Here is a 19,090-nt window from a genome sequence, read left to right as displayed (position 1 = left end):
TAAGAGAGGAAATGTGTTGGTGTGAACAGAATGTCCAGACAGAGTCTCATTCTAACCATATCTCCCATCGACAGAGAAACATTTATCAGCTCCAATACTACAGCAGTACTGTTACAGGGAGCTACAATTCTGCTGTACTCCTTCCTGTACGAGAACTATCACTAGTCCATCACTATACCAGGACTGGTCTACAGACAACTATCAGATCATATACTGTACCAGGACTGGTCTACAGACAACTATCAGATCATATACTGTACCAGGACTGGTCTACAGACAACTATCAGATCATATACTGTACCAGGACTGGTCTACAGACAACTATGAACTCATATACTGTACCAGGACTGGTCTACAGACGACTATCAGATAATATACTGTACCAGGACTGGTCTACAGACAACTATCAGATCATATACTGTACCAGGACTAGTCTACAGACAACTATCAGATCAAATACTGTACCAGGACTGGTCTACAGACAACTATCAGATCATATACTGTACCAGGACTGCTCTACAGACAACTATCAGATCATATACTGTACCAGGACTGGTCTACAGACAACTATCAGATCATATACTGTACCAGGACTGGTCTACAGACAACTATCAGATCATATACTGTACCAGGACTGCTCTACAGACAACTATCAGATCATATACTGTACCAGGACTGGTCTACAGACAACTATCAGATCATATACTGTACCAGGACTGGTCTACAGACAACTATCAGATCATATACTGTACCAGGACTGGTCTACAGACAACTATCAGATCATATACTGTGCCAGGACTGCTCTACAGACAACTATCAACTCATATACTGTACCAGGACTGGTCTACAGACAACTATCAACTCATATACTGTACCAGGACTGCTCTACAGACAACTATCAGATCATATACTGTACCAGGACTGGTCTACAGACAAATATCAGATCATATACCAGTACTGGTCTGCAGATTAGATTATATACCAGCACTAGTCTACAGACTATTAGATCTTATACCTGCACTGGTCTACAGACTATTGTAAACTGGTGGTTCAAGCCCTGAATGCTGATTGCCTGAAAGCTGTTCCTAGGCCGTCATTGAAAATAAAAATGCGTTCTTAACTGACTTGCCTAGTTAAATAAAGGTAAAATAAAGAATGTAATAAATATCAAACCATATACCATGGGTATGACAAAACATTGTTGTAATTAGGTTGGTAACCCGTTTATAAAGCAATAAGACACCTCTGGGTTTGTGGTATATGGCCAATATACCACACCCCCCCGGGCCACACCCCCCCCGGACCTTATTGTTTAATTAGATCATATACCAGCACTGGTCTACAGACAATCAGATGTGTAAACCAGCACTAGTCTACAGACAGCTAAAACTCTCCTACTGCTCTTTCCATGCGGTTCTGTTCTATCTCTATCTGTGTTGAACAGATGGGGCTCTGAATAACAAGTGATTAAGCAGAAACAGACAGTTCAGTTCAATCAGTGTTTTAGAAGACGGCATCAGTGGAAGAAGGGCAGGGCTGCTCTAGAAAAGGTGTTTCTCTGCAGCCAAACACACACACACAGGCACACACAGGCACACACAGGCACACAGGCACACAATCACACACATGCATCAATCAATCAATCTATCAAATGGATTTATAAAGCCCTTTTTACAACAGCAGTTGTCACAAAGTGCTTTTACAGAAACCCAGCCTAAAATCTCAGGGAGCAAGCAATGCGGATGTAGAGGCACGGTGGCTAGGAAAAACTGTCTAGAAAGGCAGGAACCTAGGTAGAAACCTAGAGAGGAACCAGGCTCTGCGGGAGGAAGAGGGGGGCAGTCCCCTTCTGGCTGTGCTGGGTGGAGATTATAAAGGGACATGGACATTAAGGCCAAATCGTTTTTCAAGATATTCAAACATTTATAGATGACCAGCAGGGTCAAATCAGATTCACAGTGGTTATCGAGGGTGCAACAGGTCAGCACATCAGGAGAAAATGTCCATTAGCTTTTCATAGCTGAGTATTCAGAGGTAGAGAGAGAAAGGGGTAGAGAGAGATAGCGAGAGAGAGAGAGAGAGAGAGAGAGAGAGAGAGTGTGTGAGAGAGATAGCGAGAGAGAGGGTGAGTGTGTGAGAGAGAGGTGGAGAGAGTGAGTGTGAGAGAGAGAGAGAGAGAGAGAGAGAGAGAGAGAGAGTGTGAGAGAGAGAGAGAGAGAGAGAGAGAGAGAGAGAGAGAGAGAGAGAGAGAGAGAGAGAGAGAGAGAGAGTGGCAAGTGGCATGAGTGGCATGACCCAAGTGGCATGACACAAATTCACAAATTCATGACACAAAATCTAAATGATAAACAAATCACATTTGCATAGTAAGAGTTTACTTTAATTGAAAAATCATATTTTAATAGTTCTTGTTGGATTGTGAGTGTTTGTCTCATTTTGAATGTAAAGAAAGAAAAAAAAAGTTATGAAGTCTTTTTACGTTGCATTTTGGAATTTACAAGGATTGAAGTCCTCTGCTTTTGGACTAAAGAGCAGAAACCCAGACTTCCTGAAAGAAAATGATGATATTGATATTGTAGTACTACAGGAAACATGGTGCAGAGGTGATGTTTCCACTGGCTGTCCACTAGGTTATAGGGAGAGAATCATACCATCCACTAAATTAAAAGGAATCAGACAGGGCAGAGACTCAGGGGGAATGCTAATATGGTATAAATCTGAACTAATTCATTCAATCGAATTGATCAAAACAGGAGAATTCTTTACATGGTTAAAAATCAACAAGGAGGCTGTCTTGACAGATGAAAATGTCTTCCTCTGTGCCACATACATTCCCCCCTCAGAGTTACCCTACTTCAATGAAGAGAGTGTCTCCATTCTAGAGGGGGAAATTAGTCACTTTCAGGCCCAAGGCAACGTACTGGTCTGTGGAGACCTGAATGCTAGAACAGCAGAAGAACAAGACACTATTAACAATCATGGGGATAAACACCTACCAGGAAACAACCTTTCCCTCCCCACATACCCCCCAGAAACAACTATTGCAAAGTGAAAAACAAAAACGGAGTCCAGCTCGTGAAGCTCTGTTGAACACTGGGTCTGTACATAGTCAATGGCAGGCTGAGAGGGGACTCTTTTGGTAGGTACACCTACAGCTCATCCCTTGGCAGCAGCACTGTAGACTACTTCCTCACCGACCTAAATCCAGTGTCTCTCGGAGCCTTTACAGTCAGCCCACTAACACATAAAATCACAGTGTATCTGAGAAAAGCGGAACCCAACCATGAAGCATCACGGCCCAATAAATTGCATGGTACAAAACAGGTCTATAGATGGAGTGCAAACAGTACAGACATCTACCAAAAAGCAATTAGCAGCCAAAAAATACAATCTCTCCTGGACAACGTTTTAGCCTTAACATTCTCCTACAGCAATGAAGGTGTAAATTTGGCTGTTTGGAACATAAACTTTATATTTGACAAATTAGCCTCCTTGGCTAATTTAAAGAAGCATAAGAGCAAACCAGAAATAACAGATAATGAAAAATGTTTTGATAATGATTGCAAAAATCTAAGAAAGTCATTGAGAAATACAGTGGGGCAAAAAAAGTATTTAGTCAGCCAATAATTGTGCAAGTTCTCCCACTTAAAAAGATGGGAAAGGCCTGTCATTTTCATCATAGGTACACTTCAACTATGACAGACAAAATGAGAGAAAAAAATCCAGAAAATCACATTATAGGATTTTCAATAAATTTATTTGCAAATTATGATGGAAAATAAGTATTTGGTCACCTACAAACAAGCAAGATTTCTGGCTCTCACAGACCTGTAACTTCCGGGTCAAAATGATCACAAGAACGGTGAGCAAAAATCCCAGAACCACACGGGGGGACCTAGTGAATGACCTGCAGAGAACTGGGACCAAAGTAACAAAGCCTAAAATCAGTAACACACTACGCCGCCAGGGACTCAAATCCTGCAGTGCCAGACGTGTCCCCCTGCTTAAGCCAGTACATGTCCAGGCCAGTCTGAAGTTTGCTAGAGAGCATTTGGATGATCCAGAAGAGGATTGGGAGAATGTCATATGGTCAGATGAAACCAAAAGAGAACTTTTTGGTAAAAACGCAACTCGTCGTGTTTGGAGGACAAAGAATGCTGAGTTGCATCCAAAGAACACCATACCTACTGTGAAGCATGGGGGTGGAAACACCATGCTTTGGGGCTGTTTTTCTGCAAAGGGACCAGGACGACTGATCCGTGTAAAGGAAAGAATGAATGGGGCCATGTATCGGGAGATTTTGAGTGAAAACCTCCTTCCATCAAAAATTGCATTGAAGATGAAACGTGGCTGGGTCTTTCAGCATGACAATGATCCCAAACACACCACCCGGGCAACGAAGGAGTGGCTTCATAAGAAGCATTTCAAGGTCCTGGAGTGGCCTAGCCAGTCTCCAGATCTCAACCCCATAGAAAATCTATGGAGGGAGTTGAACGTCCGTGTTGCCCAGCAACAGCCCCAAAACATCACTGCTCTAGAGGAGATCTGCATGGAGGAATGGGCCAAAATACCAGCGACAGTGTGTGAAAAACTTGTGAAGACTTACAGAAAACATTTCACCTCTGTCATTGCCAACAAATGGTATATAACAAAGTATTGACATACACTTTTTTTATTGAACAAATTTTCCACCATAATTTGCAAATAAATTCATAAAAATTCCCCACAATGTGATTTTCTGGATTTTTTTTCGCATTTTGTCTGTCATAGTTGAAGTGTACCTATGATGAAAATTACAGGCCTCTCTCATCTTTTTAAGTGGGAGAACTTCCACAATTGGTGGCTGACTAAATCATGTTATCCCCCACTGTATATCTAATAAAAAACACAGAGAACCAGACAACAAAAATATACGCCTTCAATATGGGGAAACACTGAAACACACCCTAAGAACAAAAAAGGAACAGCACATTAGAAATCAGCTGGATGGAATTGTGGAATCCATATAATCAAACCACTTCTGGGAGAATTGGAATAAATTAAACAAACCTCATCATGAGGAATTGGCTCTCCAAAATGGAGATATGTGGAGAAATCACTTTGCAAACCTCTACAGCAATATAACAAAGAGCCCAGAACAAAAAGATATACAAGAAAAATGGCAAATCCTTGAATAAGCAGTCAGACTATCAGAATCCTGTGGATACCCCAATTACAGAAGAAGACTATCAGAATGCTGTGGATACCTCAATTACAGAAGAAGACTATCAGAATGCTGTGGATACCTCAATTACAGAAGAAGACTATCAGAATCCTGTGGATACCCCAATTACAGAAGAAGACTATCAGAATGCTGTGGATACCCCAATTACAGAAGAAGACTATCAGAATGCTGTGGATACCCCAATTACAGAAGAAGACTATCAGAATCCTGTGGATACCCCAATTACAGAAGAAGACTATCAGAATGCTGTGGATTACCCCAATTACAGAAGAAGACTATCAGAATCCTGTGGATACCCCAATTACAGAAGAAGACTATCAGAATGCTGTGGATTACCCCAATTACAGAAGAAGACTATCAGAATCCTGTGGATTACCCCAATTACAGAAGAAGACTATCAGAATCCTGTGGATTACCCCAATTACAGAAGAAGACTATCATAATGCTGTGGATTACCCCAATTACAGAAGAAGACTATCAGAATCCTGTGGATTACCCCAATTACAGAAGAAGACTATCAGAATCCTGTGGATTACCCCAATTACGGAAGAAGACTATCAGAATGCTGTGGATTACCCCAATTACAGAAGAAGACTATCAGAATCCTGTGGATACCCCAATTACAGAAGAAGACTATCAGAATCCTGTGGATACCCCAATTACAGAAGAAGACTATCAGAATGCTGTGGATACCCCAATTACAGAAGAAGACTATCAGAATCCTGTGGATTACCCCAATTACAGAAGAAGACTATCAGAATCCTGTGGATACCCCAATTACAGAAGAAGACTATCAGAATCCTGTGGATTACCCCAATTACAGAAGAAGACTATAAGAATCCTGTGGATTAGCCCAATTACAGAAGAAGACTATCAGAATGCTGTGGATTACCCCAATTACAGAAGAAGACTATCAGAATCCTGTGGATACCCCAATTACAGAAGAAGACTATCAGAATCCTGTGGATTACCCCAATTACAGAAGAAGACTATCAGAATGCTGTGGATACACCAATTACAGAAGAAGACTATCAGAATGCTGTGGATTACCCCAATTACAGAAGAAGACTATCAGAGTCCTGTGGATTAGCCCAATTACAGAAGAAGACTATCAGAATCCTGTGGATTACCCCAATTACAGAAGAAGACTATCAGAATCCTGTGGATTACCCCAATTACAGAAGAAGACTATCAGAATGCTGTGGATACCCCAATTACAGAAGAAGACTATCAGAATCCTGTGGATACCCCAATTACAGAAGAAGACTATCAGAATGCTGTGGATTACCCCAATTACAGAAGAAGACTATCAGAATCCTGTGGATTACCCCAATTACAGAAGAAGACTATCAGAATCCTGTGGATTACCCCAATTACAGAAGAAGACTATCAGAATGCTGTGGATACCCCAATTACAGAAGAAGACTATCAGAATCCTGTGGATACCCCAATTACAGAAGAAGACTATCAGAATGCTGTGGATTACCCCAATTACAGAAGAAGACTATCAGAATCCTGTGGATTACCCCAATTACAGAAGAAGACTATCAGAATCCTGTGGATTACCCCAATTACAGAAGAAGACTATCATAATGCTGTGGATTACCCCAATTACAGAAGAAGACTATCAGAATCCTGTGGATTACCCCAATTACAGAAGAAGACTATCAGAATCCTGTGGATTACCCCAATTACGGAAGAAGACTATCAGAATGCTGTGGATTACCCCAATTACAGAAGAAGACTATCAGAATCCTGTGGATTACCCCAATTACAGAAGAAGACTATCAGAATCCTGTGGATTACCCCAATTACAGAAGAAGACTATCAGAATCCTGTGGATTACCCCAATTACATAAGAAGACTATCAGAATGCTGTGGATAGCCCAATTACAGAAGAAGACTATCAGAATGCTGTGGATTACCCCAATTACAGAAGAAGACTATCAGAATCCTGTGGATACCCCAATTACAGAAGAAGACTATCAGAATCCTGTGGATTACCCCAATTACAGAAGAAGACTATCAGAATGCTGTGGATACACCAATTACAGAAGAAGACTATCAGAATGCTGTGGATTACCCCAATTACAGAAGAAGACTATCAGAGTCCTGTGGATTAGCCCAATTACAGAAGAAGACTATCAGAATCCTGTGGATTACCCCAATTACAGAAGGAGACTATCATAATGCTGTGGATACCCCAATTACAGAAGAAGACTATCAGAATGCTGTGGATTACCCCAATTACAGAAGAAGACTATCAGAATCCTGTGGATACCCCAATTACAGAAGAAGACTATCAGGATCCTGTGGATTACCCCAATTACAGAAGAAGACTATCAGAATGCTGTGGATACCCCAATTACAGAAGAAGACTATCAGAATGCTGTGGATTACCCCAATTACAGAAGAAGACTATCAGAATCCTGTGGATTACCCCAATTCCAGAAGAAGACTATCAGAATCCTGTGGATTACCCCAATTACAGAAGAAGACTATCAGAATCCTGTGGATTACCCCAATTACATAAGAAGACTATCAGAATGCTGTGGATAGCCCAATTACAGAAGAAGACTATCAGAATGCTGTGGATTACCCCAATTACAGAAGAAGACTATCAGAATCCTGTGGATACCCCAATTACAGAAGAAGACTATCAGAATGTGGATTACCCCAATTACAGAAGAAGACTATCAGAATGCTGTGGATACCCCAATTACAGAAGAAGACTATCAGAATCCTGTGGATTACCCCAATTACAGAAGAAGACTATCAGAATCCTGTGGATACCCCAATTACAGAAGAAGACTATCAGAATCCTGTGGATTACCCCAATTACAGAAGAAGACTATCAGAATCCTGTGGATTACCCCAATTACAGAAGAAGACTATCAGAATCCTGTGGATACCCCAATTACAGAAGAAGACTATCAGAATCCTGTGGATTACCCCAATTACAGAAGAAGACTATCAGAATCCTGTGGATTACCCCAATTACAGAAGAAGACTATCAGAATGCTCTGGATACCCCAATTACAGAAGAAGACTATCAGAATCCTGTGGATTACCCCAATTACAGAAGAAGACTATCAGAATCCTGTGGATACCCCAATTACAGAAGAAGACTATCAGAATCCTGTGGATACCCCAATTACAGAAGAAGACTATCAGAATCCTGTGGATACCCCAATTACAGAAGAAGACTATCAGAATCCTGTGGATTACCCCAATTACAGAAGAAGACTATCAGAATCCTGTGGATTACCCCAATTACAGAAGAAGACTATCAGAATGCTCTGGATACCCCAATTACAGAAGAAGACTATCAGAATCCTGTGGATTACCCCAATTACAGAAGAAGACTATCAGAATCCTGTGGATACCCCAATTACAGAAGAAGACTATCAGAATCCTGTGGATACCCCAATTACAGAAGAAGACTTTCAGAATGCTGTGGATAGCCCAATTACAGGAGAAGACTATCAGAATCCTGTGGATTACCCCAATTACAGAAGAAGACTATCAGAATGCTGTGGATACCCCAATTACAGAAGAAGACTAACAGAATCCTGTGGATTACCCCAATTACAGAAGAAGACTATCAGAATCCTGTGGATACCCCAATTACAGAAGAAGACTATCAGAATCCTGTGGATACCCCGATTACAGAAGAAGACTATCAGAATGCTGTGGATACCCCAATTACAGAAGAAGACTATCAGAATCCTGTGGATTACCCCAATTACAGAAGAAGACTATCAGAATCCTGTGGATACCCCAATTACAGAAGAAGACTATCAGAATGCTGTGGATACCCCACTTACAGAAGAAGACTATCAGAATCCTGTGGATACCCCAATTACAGAAGAAGACTATCAGAATGATGTGGATACCCCAATTACAGAAGAAGACTATCAGAATCCTGTGGATTCCCCAAGTACAGAAGAAGACTATCAGAATGCTGTGGATACCCCAATTACAGAAGAAGACTATCAGAATCCTGTGGATACCCCAATTACAGAAGAAGACTATCAGAATCCTGTGGATACCCCAATTACAGAAGAAGAATTATTGGAAAAACTATGCACTCTCCAACCCAAAAAGGCCTGTGGTGCTGATGGCATTTTAAATGAAATGAGCAAATATACAGACCACAAATTCAAATTGTCTGTACTCAAACTCTTCAACATCATCCTCACTGCAGGTATTTCCCCCGATATTTGGAACCAGGGATTGATCACACCAATCTATAAAAATGGAGACAAATTTGACCCAAATAATTACAGAGGAATTTGCGTTAACAGCAACTTGGGGAGAATTCTCTGCAGTATTATAAATAGCAGACTGCATCATTTCCTTGATGAACATAACGTCCTGAGCAGAAGCCAGATTGGATTTCTAAAAAATGATCGTACAACAGACCACATTTACACCCTCCACACTCTAGTTGATAAACAAGTAAACCAAAACAAAGGCCAAATCTACTCGTGTTTTGTAGATGTCAAGAAAGCATTTGATTCAATTTGGCACAAATGTCTTTTTTATAAACTAATAGAAAGTGGTATTGGAGGGAAAACATCTGATTTTATTAAATCAATGTACACTAAAAACAAATGTGCGGTTAAAATTGGCAACAAGCAAACAGACTTCTTCTCTCAGGGACGGGGAGTGAAACAGGGCTGCCCAATAAGTCCAACACTATTTAACATCTACATTAATGAATTGGCAAAAACATTAGAAGAATCGGCAGCACCTGGTATCACCCTACACAACACTGAAATCAAGTGTCTGAGGAACGCAGATGACCTGGTGCTGCTGTCTCCCACTAAAGAGGGGTTACAGCAGCACCTAGATCGTCTTCACAGGTTCTGTCAGACCTGGGCTCTTACCGTTAACTTAAAAACAACAAATATAATGATATTCCAAAAAAGGTCTGGAAATAAGGATGACAAATATAAATTCTATTTGGACACAGTTCAATTAGAACACGCCAAAAACTGCACATATCTAGGACTAAATATCAGCAACACAGGTAGCTTTAACATGGCTGTGAATGAGTTGAGAGACAAAGCAAGAAGAGCATTCTATGCCATTAAAAGGAACATCAAAATCGAAATTCCAATTAGAATCTGGCTCAAAAATGTTCAATCAGTTATAGAACCAATTGCTCTATATGGCAGTGAAGTATGAGGTCCAATCTCTAATAATGAATTTATCAAATGGGACAAACATCCAATTGAAATACTGCATGCAGAGTTTTGCAAGACTGTATTGCAACTGCAAAGAAAAACTCAAAATAACGCATCTAGAGCAGAATTGGGCCAATACCCCCTCCTCATTCGAATAGAAAAAAGAGCCATCAAATTTTACAACCATCTAAAAACAAGTGACCCCAAAACATTCCATCACACAGCTCTACCATGTCAAGAGATGAAACAAGAGCAGAGTTCCCTCAGCCAGCTAGTTCTGAGGCTCAGTTCACCAACCCAAACCAACCCCATAGAGCCTCAGGACAGCACTCAGAAAATCTGGCCCAACCAAATCATCACAAAACAAAAATAAAAAAATATCACCTATTGGAAAGACACCACAAAAAAATCTAAGCTATTTGGCTCTAAACAGACAGTACATGGTGGCAGACTATCTGACCACTGTGACTGATAGAAAACTGAGGAAAACATTGACTAGGTACAGACTCAGTGAGCACAGTCTGGCTATAGAGGCCGGTCATCACAGACAAACCTGGCTGCCCAGAGAGGACAGGCTGTGCTCACTCTGCTCCAGGGGAGAGGTAGAGACAGAGCTGCATTTCCTATTACACTGTGACAAATACTCAAACCTAAGAGAATATTTATTTCCCAAAATTATAAATCAATACAAAGAATTTGAAACTATAAAAGATGAAGAAAAAATAAAATATTTATTGGGTGAAAAGCCAAAATGTGCAATTTTGGCAGCCAAATATGTGTCCTCCTGCCACAACCTGAGGGACAGCCAGTGAAAAGTGCAAAGTAATGTCGATAATATTTCCCATCTTGTTTTGTTTTATCTTTCATCTTCTCAGTCATGAGAGAGAGACTGTATTTTCAGTCATATTGACACTGGTCTACTACCATTGCTTTAATGTATTGTTGTTCTCATTAATATTGTTGTTGTAGTTGTTGTTAATTATATTTTTCGATATGTATACTTTGACAATAATGAACTTGCCATGTCAATGAAGTCGAATTGAATTGAGAGAGAGAGAGAGGGAGAGGGGTAGAGAGGGAGAGAGAGAGAGAGAGAGAGAGAGAGAGGGAGAGGGGTAGAGAGGGAGAGAGAGGTGGAGAGGGAGAGAGAGAGGGAGAGAGAGAGAGAGAGAGAGAGAGAGAGAGAGAGAGAGAGAGAGAGAGAGAGAGAGAGAGAGAGAGAGAGAGAGAGAGAGAGAGAGGGAGAGGAAGAGAGAGAGAGAGAGAGAGAGAGAGAGGAAGAGGGAGAGAGAGAGAGAGAGAGAGTTGAAACAGCAGGTCCAGGTCAGGGTAGGAACTCGGGCGAACAGATCATGGTGTGCATGCATGCCATCATCAACCTGCACACACACACTCTGGGAGGAGATGGGCTGAGGGGTCAATCTGAGCTTTTATCTGTGTTTGTCTGGTTTCTGTTTAGCTCCATGTAATATGTCAGGCCATGTCTTGAATTAAACATGAGCTGCAGGCTTAGATTGGCATGCAAAACTCTCTGCTCTCTGTAAAAGTCCACTTGAGGTCTTCTGTCTGTCTGTCTGTCTGTCTGTCTGTCTGTCTGTCTGTCTGTCTGTCTGTCTGTCTGTCTGTCTGTCTGTCTGTTTGGGATTACTGAGCTCCACCACAACCTTCATCTCTGCTTCTCTCTCTCTCTGTCTCTCTCTCTCCATCCCCCTCTTCTTCTATCCCCCTACAGGCCCGTAAACAGAATCTTCCCCGGGAGGAGCAGGGTCCGTCTATAAAGAACCTGGACTTCTGGCCCAAGCTCATCACTCTCATGGTGTCTGTGATCGACGAGGACCGCACCGCCTACACCCCTGTCATCAACCAGTACGTACAACATGGACACACACACACAGTGATGGATCTATTTTGGGATAATGGCTCTGGGATAGCTGAGGGCATAAACTGCTAGTGAATAAGCAACAGAAATCAGTGAGAGAGGGAAAGCAAGAGAGAGACGGAGAAAGTGTGTGTGTGTGTGTGTGTGTGTGTGTGTGTGTGTGTGTGTGTGTGTGTGTGTGTGTGTGTGTGTGTGTGTGTGTGTGTGTGTGTGTGTGTGTGTGTGTGTGTGTGTGTGTGTGTGTGTGTGTGTGTGTGTGTGTGTGTGTGTGTGTGTGTGTGTGTGCGTTTCTCTCTTTATGCATCTGAGTCTGCGTGCTTGCGTGATTTAGATGTGTCACAACTGGGGGAAGGGGTAGATGCATGAGCTATGAGGAACATTCAATGATTATCTCACAAATATTCCTCAAGGCAAGATGTTCTGCCTTATATTAGTGTGTGTGAGCATACATATGTACACACGCATGTGTTTTGCATTTGTGTGCATGTGCGTGCTACATACGTGTGCAAATGTTTTTTGTTAGTGTGTTTGTGTTTGTGTGTTAGCGCATGCGTGCTTGTTTTTGTGTGTGAGAGCTATATTAGGGAAAGGAACACATTGAGAGGGAAATTGACCTTACCTGCGCAAAAAGCTTTTAATCTATTCCTGTCAGTCCATCGCTATGTGTAGGCTGGAGAATTATCCCAGTGACTTTTCACAATTAAGAGCTGACTGGAAATCTATAATATACAAAATAACAATTGATCTGCAAACGCCTCTTCCTATCTCTCTCCCGCTCTTCTTTCTCTTTCTTCACTTCCCCATCTCTCTCTGTTATCCTCTCTACCTTTATCTCTTTCTCTTTATCTATCTCTCGATCTATCTACCTATATACCTTTATCTATCTCTCTTTATCTATCTCTCTATCTATCTACCTATATACCTTTATCTATCTCTCTATCTATCTACCTATATACCTTTATCTATCTCTCTTTATCTATCTCTCTATCTATCTACCTATATACCTTTATCTATCTCTCTAACTATCTACATATATACCTTTATCTATCTCTCTTTATCTATCTCTCTATCTATCTACCTATATACCTTTATCTATCTCTCTAACTATCTACATATATACCTTTATCTATCTCTCTATCTATCTACCTATATACCTTTATCTATCTCTCTATCTATCTACCTATATACCTTTATCTATCTCTCTTTATCTATCTCTCTATCTATCTACCTATATACCTTTATCTATCTCTCTATCTATCTACCTATATACCTTTATCTATCTCTCTTTATCTATCTCTCTATCTATCTACCTATATACCTTTATCTATCTCTCTTTATCTATCTCTCTATCTATCTACCTATATACCTTTATCTATCTCTCTATCTATCTACCTATATACCTTTATCTATCTCTCTTTATCTATCTCTCTTTATCTATCTCTCTATCTATCTACCTATATACCTTTATCTATCTCTCTATCTATCTACCTATATACCTTTATCTATCTCTCTATCTATCTACCTATATACCTTTATCTATCTCTCTAACTATCTACATATATACCTTTATTTATCTCTCTTTATCTATCTCTCTATCTATCTACCTATATACCTTTATCTATCTCTCTATCTATCTACCTATATACCTTTATCTATCTCTCTATCTATCTACATATATACCTTTATCTATCTCTCTTTATCTATCTCTCTATCTATCTACCTATATACCTTTATCTATCTCTCTATCTATCTACCTATATACCTTTATCTATCTCTCTTTATCTATCTCTCTATCTATCTACCTATATACCTTTATCTATCTCTCTATCTATCTACATATATACCTTTATCTATCTCTCTTTATCTATCTCTCTATCTATCTACCTATATACCTTTATCTATCTCTCTATCTATCTACCTATATACCTTTATCTATCTCTCTTTATCTATCTCTCTATCTATCTACCTATATACCTTTATCTATCTCTCTAACTATCTACATATATACCTTTATTTATCTCTCTTTATCTATCTCTCTATCTATCTACCTATATACCTTTATCTATCTCTCTATCTATCTACCTATATACCTTTATCTATCTCTCTTTATCTATCTCTCTATCTATCTACCTATATACCTTTATCTATCTCTCTAACTATCTACATATATACCTTTATTTATCTCTCTTTATCTATCTCTCTATCTATCTACCTATATACCTTTATCTATCTCTCTATCTATCTACCTATATACCTTTATCTATCTCTCTATCTATCTACCTATATACCTTTATCTATCTCTCTATCTATCTACCTATATACCTTTATCTATCTCTCTAACTATCTACATATATACCTTTATCTATCTCTCTATCTATCTACCTATATACCTTTATCTATCTCTCTATCTATCTACCTGTATCTATTCAATTCAATTCAATTCAATTGAATTGCTTTATTGGCATGGGAAACATGTGTTAACATTGCCAAAGCAAGTGAGGTAGACAATATACAAAAGTGAAATAAACAATAAAAATTAACAGTAAACATTACACATACAGACATTTCAAAACAATCATGTTATACATATATATATATATATATATATATATATATATATATATATATATATATATATACAGTGTTGTACATATATATACTATATATTTATATATATATATATATATATATATATATATATATATATATATATATATATATATATATATATATATATATATATATATATACAGTGTTGTAACAATGTACAAATGGTTAAAGAACACAAGGGAAAATAAATAAGCATAAATATGGGTTGTATTTACAATGGTGTTTGTTCTTCACTGGTTGCCCTTTTCTTGTGGGTACAGGTCACAAATCTTGGAATTTCCCCCAGTAGATATGGGAGTTTATCAAATTGGATTTGTTTTCAAATTCTTTGTGGATCTGTATAATCTCAGGGAAATATGTATCTCTAATATGGTCATACGTTGGACAGGAGGTTAGGAAGTGCAGCTCAGTTTCCACCTCATTTTGTGGGCAGTGTGCACATAGCCTGTCTTCTCTTGAGAGCCAGGTCTGTTTACGGCAGCCTTTCTCAATAGCAAGGCTATGCTCACTAAGTCTGTACATAGTCAAAGCTTTCCTTAAGTTTGGGTCAGTCACAGTGGACAGGTATTCTGCCAGTTTGCTCTGTTTTTTTGTTAATTCTTTCCAATGTGTCAATTATCTTTTTGTTTTCTCATGATTTGGTTGGGTCTAATTGTGCTGCTGTCCTGGGGCTCTGTGGGGTGTGTTTGTGTTTGTGAACAGAGCCCCAGCCCCAGCTTGCTTAGGGGACTCTTCTCCAGGTTCATCTCTCTGTAGGTGATGGCTTTGTTATGGAAGGTTTGGGAATCGCTTCCTTTTAGGTGGTTGTAGAATTTAACAGCTCTTCTCTGGATTTTGATAATTAGTGGGTATCGGCATAATTCTGCTCTGCATGTATTATTTGGTGTTTTACGTTGTACATGGAGGATATTTTTGCAGAATTCTGTATGCAGAGTCTCAATTTGGTGTTTGTCCCATTTTGTGAAGTCTTGGTTGGTGAGCGGACCCCAGACCTCACAACCGTAAAGGGCAATGGGCTCTATGACTGATTCAAGTATTTTTAGCCAGATCCTAATTGGTATGTTGAAATTGATGTTCCTTTTGATGGCATAGAATGCCCTTCTTGCCTTGTCTCTCAGATCGTTCACAGCTTTGTGGAAGTTATCTGTGGCGCTGATGTTTAGGCCAAGGTATGTATCGTTTTTTGTGTGCTCTAGGGCAACAGTGTCTAGATGGAATTTGTATTTGTGGTCCTGGTGACTGGACCTTTTTTGGAACACCATTATTTTGGTCTTACTGAGATTTACTGTCAGGGCCCAGGTCTCACAGAATCTGTGCAGAAGATCTAGTTGCTGCTGTAGGCCCTCCTTGGTTGGTGACAGAAGCACCAGATCATCAGCAAATGGTAGACATTTGACTTCAGATTCTAGCAGGGTGAGGCTGGGTGCTGCAGACTTTTCTCGTGCCCGCGCCAATTCGTTGATATATATGTTGAAGAGGGTGGGGCTTAAGCTGCATCCCTGTCTCACCCCACGACCCTGTGTGAAGAAATGTGTGTGTTTTTTTGCCAATTTTAACCGCACACTTGTTGTTTGTGTACATGGATTTTATAATGTCGTATGTTTAACTCCCAACACCACTTTCCATCAATTTGTATGGCAGATCCTCATGCCAAATTGTGTCGAAGGCTTTTTTGAAATCAACAAAGCATGAGAAGACTTTGCCTTTGTTTTGGTTTGTTTGGTTGTCAATTAGGGTGTGCAGGGTGAATACATGGTCTGTTGTACGGTAATTTGGTAATAAGCCAATTTGACATTTGCTCAGTACATTGTTTTCGTTGAGGAAATGTACGAGTCTGCTGTTAATGATAATGCAGAGGATTTGCCCAAGGTTACTGTTGACGCATATTCCACAGTAGTTATTGGGGTCAAATTTGTCTCCACTTTTGTGGATTGGGGTGGTCAGTCCTTGGTTCCAAATATTGGGGAAGATGCCAGAGCTAAGGAGGATGTTAAAGAGTTTTAGTATAGCCAATTGGAATTTGTTGTCTGTATATTTTATAATTTCATTAAGGATACCATCAACACCACAGGCCTTTTTGGGTTGGTGGGTTTTTATTTTGTCCTGTAACTCGTTCAAGGTCATTGGTCATTGGAGAATTGGAGAATGTGGGTTCTGGTAGTCTTTAATAGTTGATTCTATGGTTTGTAATTGATCATGTATATGTTTTTGCTCTTTATTATTTGTTCTATTGCCAAAAAGATTGGAGAAGTGGTTTACCCATACATCTCCATTTTGGATAGATAATTCTTTGTGTTGTTGTTTGTTTAGTGTTTTCCAATTTTCCCAGAAGTGGTTAGAGTCTATGGATTCTTCCATTACATTGAGCTGATTTCTGACGTGCTGTTCCTTCTTTTTCCGTAGTGTATTTCTGTATTGTTTTAGTGATTCACCATAGTGAAGGTGTAGACTCAGGTTTTCCGGGTCTCTATGTTTTTGGTTGGACAGGTTTCTCAATTTCTTTCTTAGATTTTTGCATTCTTCATCAAACCATTTGTCATTGTTGTTCATTTTCTTCGGTTTTCTATTTGAGATTTTTAGATTTGATAGGGAAGCTGAGAGGTCAAATATACTGTTAAGAATTTTTATCTACCTCTCTCTCTCTCTCTCTCTCTCTCTCTCTCTCTCTCTCTCTCTCTTTATCTATCTATTTTCCCCCTCTCTCTCTATCTATCTATCTCTCTTTATCTATCTATTTTCCCCCTCTCTCTCTATCTATCTCTCTTCTCTCTCTCTCGCTCTCTCTCTCTCTCTCTCTCTCTCTCTCTCTCTCTCTCTCATGGGGTTATTAGATCTTCAGTTGAATTCTTCCTCTGAGATTCAACCAATTTATCCCCAAATCTCCAGTGACACCGTATTTTCTGTCCAACCCACCTCCACACTCCTTCTGACCAGAGCTAGGGATTAGGGTGCTATTTGAGACAGAACCAGGCAGTCTGAGTGTCCAGTCAAGCTTGTGATTATGAGGAAATGAGTGTGATGTGGATCCATTGTAATTCCTCCCACAGATTTCCCCAAGAGCTGAATATGGGGAAGGTCAGCGCTGAGTTCATATGGAACCTGTTTGCCCTGGACATGAAATACGCCATGGAAGGTTAGTAGGAAATGCTATTGATCTGTCAAAACCCTGTGTGTCACTTCTCTCTGCTCTCTCTCTCTCTCTCTCTCTCTCTCTCTCTCTCTCTCTCTCTCTCTCTCTCTCTCTCTCTCTCTCTCTCTCTCTCTCTCATTCTTTCTTTCTTTCTCTGCCTCTATCTCTACTCGCTCTCTCTTCTCTCTGCTCTCCCTGCCTCTCTCTCTGCTTTCTTCCCCCGAGCTAAAGTAGGGCTTTCCTTCAGAGGACACGCTATAATTATATTACTACCTAAATCAGAGTCATGGTGGCAGGTGTGTGTGTGTGAGTGTGTGAGTTTGCGCTTTGTGACGTGTGTGCAGAGTTTACGTACTTTTTTCCCCGAGTCAGAGTAGCAGGCATGTGACCAGAGTGTGTTTGAGCAGTGTGTGTGTATGTGTGTGTGTGTGTGTGTGTGTGTGTGTGTGTGTGTGTGTGTGTGTGTGTGTGTGTGTGTGTGTGTGTGTGTGTGTGTGTGTGTGTGTGTGTGTGTGTGTGTGTGTGTGTGTGTGTGTGTGTGTGTGTGTGTGTGTGTGTGTGTGTGTGTGTGTGTGTGTGTGTGTGTGTGTGTGTGTGTGTGTGTGTGCATGCATGCCTCTTTGTTGCTGTCAGACTGGGTTAGAGCAGTGGGGGTGTGTCGCTCCAGGGAGTCTGTGTTTCCGTGTTGCAGGGAGGACACTTATCAGTGTTGCACACGCTCACATATCTCCTCTTACCTCGCCCACCTCCTCCCTCCTCTTACATAAAATCTGTGAAAACAGATGACCAGTTTGACCATAGCACAAAGTGTTATCTCATTATAATGGGACCTGCTTGCATCATAATGGGAAATTAAGGTTTTGCATGTAGGCATTCCATTTCCAGAGGTTTAAGATATTAGATTAGGGCGTTCTTTCCCATACATCATAATTGCTATTTGTTTTAACACGATTCTTCAGTGGTTTTATATTAGCTATGTATTTTAATGGAGATCATAAATCTACATAAATCTCAACTAAGCCTGACTGTTATGGGGCTGTGCAGCTGGCGGTGTG

The 19,090-nt window shown here is 40.1% G+C and overlaps 1 protein-coding gene across 3 annotated transcripts in view; it reads left to right on the top strand.

Moving 5' to 3' along the window:
* The window catches only part of LOC118374656 (protein unc-13 homolog C-like), a 260,042-nt gene that overhangs the window by 110,992 nt on the left and 129,960 nt on the right, over positions 1–19,090 (top strand). For all 3 annotated transcript variants that reach the window (XM_052515796.1, XM_052515795.1, XM_052515794.1), the window contains exons 17-18: positions 12,149–12,282; positions 17,953–18,038. In XM_052515796.1, the coding sequence (XP_052371756.1) occupies positions 12,149–12,282; positions 17,953–18,038 (220 nt within the window). The remainder of the gene's footprint in view (positions 1–12,148; positions 12,283–17,952; positions 18,039–19,090) is intronic.

The sequence above is a fragment of the Oncorhynchus keta genome, unplaced genomic scaffold (genome assembly GCF_023373465.1).
Source record: "Oncorhynchus keta strain PuntledgeMale-10-30-2019 unplaced genomic scaffold, Oket_V2 Un_scaffold_3114_pilon_pilon, whole genome shotgun sequence".
NCBI classification, from domain to species: Eukaryota; Metazoa; Chordata; class Actinopteri; order Salmoniformes; family Salmonidae; genus Oncorhynchus; species Oncorhynchus keta.
The sequence above is the reverse complement of the archived record's forward strand: the minus strand, read 5'-3'. Positions and strand labels throughout refer to the sequence as shown.